A 6,009-nucleotide genomic window follows, 5' to 3' on the forward strand; every position below is an offset into this window, starting at 1 on the left:
AATTTCAAGCAAGCCGTGTCAACAACATGGTAGCGCCCCTAGCGTATTACTGTGGAACTGTCCGAGCTGGACGAAGTCGACATTGTTTGAAAGTCGTGATTATAAATTATTATTAATCCGTTAAAATAGTTTATGGAAGTGATTTAATAATTCGGTCTTCTGCCAAAGTTGTTTTAAAGTGGCATTCTGTTAAAATTAAAAAAAAATCTTTGTAACAAATAAACAATTTCGAGGGATTTTTCCTTTTTTGAACATGTGCATACTTCACTAGTGAAACATTATTGTCGTGTTAATGAAGTCTGTGCATCTGCACGTAGTGATTTCATTATCGTCAGCGCTTCCTTCCACACGTACGGGGTGCATAATCGTCCTGAGCTTCTCCCTCTATAGAGTTTGGTCAGTTTTCGACAAAGTCTATGTCTCAGAGGCTTAAGGTATTTTTTAGTATTTACCCAGGCAAACATTTACCATTATCCTACAATCATTTCAAAATTTTAATATACCATTCTCATATCGCTTTAACTGCTTATCGATTGCATAATATGTAGTTGCTGTCTATACATTTTATTCGCTTTTAATTTACATCTCGATAATCGTCTATGATGTTCCTGGAACTCGATTCTCCCAGCATCCGTGGGGCATGTTTGCATCATTTACGCTAAATAAAGCAGAAGAGTGCATGGGCCGCATGATCATGCGGGGCGACTGATTTATGCTGCTGTTTGTGCAGTTTAACACCCTTGTGGATGTAAATGGCTTTCGTCCTGTGGTAGAAGTGTTAATAGCCCGAAGGGTTTTCGCACGCGCACTAAATCGCTTTCGCAAATGAGTGCTTTAACGTTTACATTTTCTTCGACCGTATCCGCATCGGTATGAGCGTTCTGCATTCACATTTGTGTTTCATCGTTCCGCTTCCGTCTTTCCACACTGCAGCGGGATCTTTAGCATGTGGCGTGTGATTGTTTTGACTTTCAGGATTGATTTCATTCACGGTGCTGAGGGGGTTTCATTTTTTGCATGAACATGACATCAACTTAAAATTACAAATTGTGCATCTTGTTTTTTTTTTTAATGTGCCAGAGCCCAAAATCCCAAGCGCATCGTACCGTGTTTCGGTAGAAGCTGCCGGGGTCCGTTATTCAAACGGAAGGAACTTTCCTTTTGTCACGCGGCGTTAAGCGGTCCGTACACTGCAATTCACATGCGCCTCCACTAACCCACCGGCAGCGAGATTTAGGTTGGCCATTAAAAAGTAATAAAAACGCGCCCATCATTTTACGTCCCCCCCCCACCCCACCACCACAAAACCACTGGTGTGGTGGACTCGTGAAAAGGAATCGAAACACATTTTTCAAACCTTTTTTTTCCTTGTTTTTGTATGCTTGTGCTTTTTGGCGTGATGGTCACTACGACCATCAGAAGTGGCGGCAGCAGCACCGTCGGTGTGCGCAAGAAGGAGAACCCCTCTGGAAAACGATCATGCGCAGATCACACCGATCATTCGCCCATCGTTCCGGTATGATATAAAACTGCGATGCTAAACAGTTGTCATCGAAAGCAATAAAAGCACACTTTTGAGCGAGCCAAATCAAAACAAGTTTTTCGTCCACAAATTATTCTAGTCACCCATTGGGAAGCTTCATAGCGTTACCATAGAAACCATTACCATTATCAGCTGAATGAATGCTTGAACCACACGCACACGTGGTTTTATCGTACGAAATTACCAGCAGCAGCGACAACAGTTTTCGGGCTCTTTCACTCTTCACACCGACGGAAAACGGCGTTTTTTTCCTCCTTCTCTTCGAGCCGAAGATTTCAAATGAAAATCCTGCTCGATGACGGCTAGGGGTACGGATATGGGCGCCGCAGAAGCCAAGCGCAAAGCAGAGAAGATTATAAAATAATTTTATGACCGAAATTTAAAATCTTTTAAAGCGATCGTAAAACCGCTCGAAACGATCGATCGTAATGTTCAAGCTATCGGTGCGTCGATCACTGGAAAATTAAGCGACCCGCGGGATTCACATGCAAATGCACAGGTTAGGGTTGTTGTTGCTGCTGCCTTTACTTTAATAGCCTCCACAGCCCAGCAGAGAGCCTCCTTTACAGCCGATAATAGTTTTTGTTGATGCTGATGTAAATCAGTGTTACCGGATCGATCGTGTGAACTATTGGCTCCAATCCCTACCGGCCACACACGGTGATGAAGAAATTGTGAGTGTGTTTACTAGCAGTTCGTTACATTGTTACTATTTGCACTCCCACTCAGTACCCGAGATATCCCATACGGCGCACGCGCGTCAGGAGATCCGGTGTGGTCACCAACTTCGAGTAAATAGCCGATTGTAGCTCACGGTACTGGAAGTGTGGCGGGAAGGGCATATCTTCCAGTGCGCAGATATGAGCTTTTCCTTCCGCATCGCCAACCAGCAAGCTGCGGCCACAGTTTGTAAACCGTATCACGGTCAGGGCGGTCGTTAGACTGCCGAGGGTCGTTTCGGAGGCTGGCTTAGAGCTGCGACGTTTCAGATCCCACAGCTGCACACCGTTACGCGTAACGCTCGCAATAATGGTGCTGTTCGTCGGTGACCAGTAGGCAGCCTGGATCGGTGCAAATCCGGTGCTTAACGTCACGATCGGTTCCGGCAGATCCTCTATCCAGATGCGTATGCTCCAATCACCGCTACAGGTAAGGAAAATCTTCGGGCTCCAGGGTGAATATTCGATGCAGAAGATGCCACGACTGTGCATCTGCAGCACACCAAGATGCTGAAATGGATCGTTAATACTGCACCAGTGCACGGAACCTTCATCCGTACCGATGTAATATTTGTCCTTCTGCACCGGATGTATCGTTACGCAGAGTGCTTGCGGGTGTAGATCGGACTGTATCTTAACCGGTGGCGCTTCTTTTGTTGCCTCCTGCCCTTCGAGTGTTCCTTCTACCCGATCCAACCGCAACAAAGGGTACGGCAGTAGATACTGTCCAATCGTGAGCGTGTACTTCATAACCCAACCGTTCTGCGACACGGCGATAACCTCATCTTTGTTTTCATTGTCAAACTCGACCCACTTCAGGTCCCAGATTGGTTGGTAGACGGGGAACTTGTCCCGGTTCGACACGGCCAACGGTATCTGCGTGCTGTCGGTGATGTCACGAATCTGCACGAGCCCATCGTACAGTCCGATGGCCAGTAGTTGCGGTGTGCGCTGCGAGAACGCCACACACGTCACGGGACAATCGAACCGATAGCGGCGCTCCGGATTGACCGGGTTTTTAATGTTCCAAACGTACACAAATCCATTGCCACGATCGTCACTGCTGGTGTGGCCGTAGATGCCGTAAGCGATTGCCACGATGTCTCCATTCGCAGGACACCAGCTGGCACAGGCTACCGCCTTACCGAGTGTTTCCACAGTCCGGTACGTCCACAGCACATCCAACCGGTACAGATACCGTATATCCTCGCGGCACGGATCCGGCGGGTACATGTTACGAAAGCGGATCTGCTGCTCACGATAAACATTGCCCGCTAGAAGCCGCTGCAGTATCATGGACGACAGATGAAAGTTTGGATTGCGGTTGAGGCGATCGTCGATATCTTCCATGCCCTCGCGTGAATACGTCGTAATCTCCAGCTTGGACGCCGAATCCGCTACGTTAATTTCCTTCGTGTGACGTTCCAGATCGTTGTACGTGTCGTACATGTCGTAGTTCGAAACGAAGGATGCCACATCCTGCCGGTGAATGCACTCCGTGTTGACCGAGCGCGATTTGCACGGCAGGTCACGGGTTTGCGCTTCGGCGTCCGCTGTACGGCGAGCTTTCGGCCGCGTCTCGAACAAGCGGTTCTGCTCCTTCACGAGATCCGCCTCTTCCGCATCGAGCGACACGACGTGACTCGGGTTCTCAAACAGCACAATGTCATCGGTTTCCGTCAAGCGTATCTTGACGTGGTACGTTTTCTGGCCAGCTTCCAGCGAGGGACTACGTCGATCGATCACACCCTCGTAGTTGGGCTGGTGGTCAAGATTATCGAAACCGTCCGGTTTGTCGGCACTCTAAAACGTTAAAGCAAGCGTTGACAGTGACTCGTTTCCCATTGATATTTCTTGCACAACTTACCGGAGCCGTTCCGTCCTCCATCATAGCGCTAGCGGGTTGAAAGTGCTCTCGAAAACGGCTCCACACGAACGCATCCTCCCCGAAGAACGGTGGCACCAGATTGGTGGGCGTTCGATCGACCCCATCGATGAGAACCTAAAGGCACCACGGAACAACAAACAGTTTGCTTAGAAACGAAAACAATACCGCAGTAACGCTCCAAGTGTTTACTAGCCGGCCGGTTTCTTAGTGACAGGCGTCACGGAAACACGACGCACTTGATTGCGTGACGCTACCTCTTGCTCATTCCGTTCCTTCAGACGGTTCACAATATCCACCACAAATTTACTGTCACTTGCTGCACCGGCACTCAGGGAAGCGGAGTAGAATCTGACGGATTTGGGCGGTGCTTCACCACGTCCTGCGGACATTCTCTTTCGTTTCGCTAAAAGTAGATTTCGGATACACTTTCACAACCCACGAATGGAGTTCAGAGTAAAGAGCGGCAGAAGGTCAATGGTGGCTGAGTTTTGTTTTCGTTTAAATAGCATAATAAATTAGTTTATTGTACAGTTAAAACATTTTAGAAATTTTTTCTCCTTCTTTTCCTTTCGTAAATAGTATAGATCTGTAAAGATGGACATTCAAAAGGCTTATCAGACTTGATGCACGGGAAATGCCGTTTCTAAGAAGAACTTACTCAGTAGACTATTGCCGTTCGGTTGTAATAGCGACGTGTTCGACTCCATCGCACGTTGGACACCGTAGTCGAAGGCGAGAGCCGTCATTCGACGAAAAAATTTGGTAACATTCTCACCCGTCCGGGCCGAAACTGGCCAATACTCCGCATTGATATCGTACGCCATCTTGATTGCTTCCAGCTCGATATCACAGAGCGCTTTATTGCCCTGGAAGTGGACAAGAATAAGACTTAGTGGTGCTGGTTTCGGGTTTTTGGGTGATCGATTTTACCAACTTACCAAAAGATCCTTTTTCGTACCAACGAGAAACTTGAGTACCGGTCCCTGATTCAATCGCAGGGCCTCGTCAAGCCATCGCTTCCCGTTGAGTAGTGTTTCGGGGCGGGTCATGTCGAACGCTACCACTACGACGCTGGTATTCCGGTAGTATGACTGGGCGATACATTGGAACCGTTCGTGTCCCGCCGTGTCCCATCTGAAACACGCACGCAATTATCAGAATTTGAAGGAGTTCATGAGACATCTGTCGTGAACTTACATCTGTAGGCTGTACGATTGGTTCAGGATCTGAAACCGTTCCACCTCAAAGTCTAGCCCAATTGTGGCCGTATAGTCCCCGTCAAACGATTCGTGGCAGAAACGATTCACCAGCGATGTCTTCCCGATCGACACATCGCCGATGAAAATGGCTTTGCACGGTGGAAGCAGAAACGGTACCACGGCTTGGGCCGCTCGCTTTGTGCGCTCGCTGAAGTCCAACTCCCGGTACGGAGTCACCTGGCAACTGTACGGGCGCGGCAACTGCTCAATGCGTCGTGTACCGTAGTCGACATTATTGTTTAACACTTCGTAGCTAGCAGGCTTTGGACGCTTATTTTTGCGATAAATTGGCATAATGAAACACTTTTAAGCTGAAGACACGTTGGTGACCGTGTTGCGGGCCAAGACACAACGAACCGCACTGTAACAGAATTCGGTACGAACTGCGTGTGCTCGAGGACGAATACCTACGGGCAGCGGTCTAGGATACACGCGACCTCGTACCACTGTAAGAAACCATTCACACGCAAGGACCTTCACAGGGTGCGCACCGGAAAGACACGCACCAATACATATCGCTGCACACGGGAACGCGGTACCATAGAAACCGTCACAATAGGGTAAGTTTTGTGCAGTAGTTCCAAAAGGAAGACACAAAAC

At 48.3% G+C, this 6,009-nt stretch overlaps 2 protein-coding genes across 2 annotated transcripts; both read right to left on the minus strand.

Annotated features, from left to right (window-relative positions):
- Positions 1-2,268: 2,268 nt before the first annotated feature.
- LOC128302939 (dynein axonemal intermediate chain 4) lies at positions 2,269-4,539 on the minus strand. The gene is made up of 3 exons (XM_053039791.1): positions 4,405-4,539; positions 4,130-4,264; positions 2,269-4,065 (listed from the first exon to the last, which is right to left on the minus strand). Exons 1-3 carry the CDS (start codon positions 4,537-4,539, stop codon positions 2,269-2,271), a joined length of 2,067 nt encoding a protein of 688 aa, XP_052895751.1.
- Positions 4,540-4,665: 126 nt separating this feature from the next.
- LOC128304763 (ras-related protein Rab-36) lies at positions 4,666-5,703 on the minus strand. The gene is made up of 4 exons (XM_053041991.1): positions 5,348-5,703; positions 5,089-5,284; positions 4,809-5,016; positions 4,666-4,736 (listed from the first exon to the last, which is right to left on the minus strand). The coding sequence occupies exons 1-4, from the start codon at positions 5,701-5,703 to the stop codon at positions 4,666-4,668; spliced, it is 831 nt and encodes a 276-aa protein (XP_052897951.1).
- Between the last annotated feature and the right edge of the window lie 306 nt (positions 5,704-6,009).

This window comes from Anopheles moucheti, chromosome 3 (assembly GCF_943734755.1).
Source record: "Anopheles moucheti chromosome 3, idAnoMoucSN_F20_07, whole genome shotgun sequence".
In the NCBI taxonomy this organism is placed as follows: domain Eukaryota; kingdom Metazoa; phylum Arthropoda; class Insecta; order Diptera; family Culicidae; genus Anopheles; species Anopheles moucheti.

Excerpts from the sequence above, each read along its gene's own strand:
- LOC128302939 (XM_053039791.1), bottom strand. The coding sequence starts at position 4,539 with ATGTCCGCAGGACGTGGTGAAGCACCGCCCAAATCCGTCAGATTCTAC. Across the intron at positions 4,265-4,404 it reads AGGAACGGAATGAGCAAGAG|GTTCTCATCGATGGGGTCGA; the intron begins GTAGCGTCACGC and ends TGGTGCCTTTAG. Across the intron at positions 4,066-4,129 it reads TGGAGGACGGAACGGCTCCG|AGTGCCGACAAACCGGACGG; the intron begins GTAAGTTGTGCA and ends TTAACGTTTTAG.
- LOC128304763 (XM_053041991.1), bottom strand. The coding sequence starts at position 5,703 with ATGCCAATTTATCGCAAAAATAAGCGTCCAAAGCCTGCTAGCTACGAA. Across the intron at positions 5,285-5,347 it reads CAATCGTACAGCCTACAGAT|ATGGGACACGGCGGGACACG; the intron begins GTAAGTTCACGA and ends TGCGTGTTTCAG. Across the intron at positions 4,737-4,808 it reads GAACGGCAATAGTCTACTGA|ATCTATACTATTTACGAAAG; the intron begins GTAAGTTCTTCT and ends CCATCTTTACAG.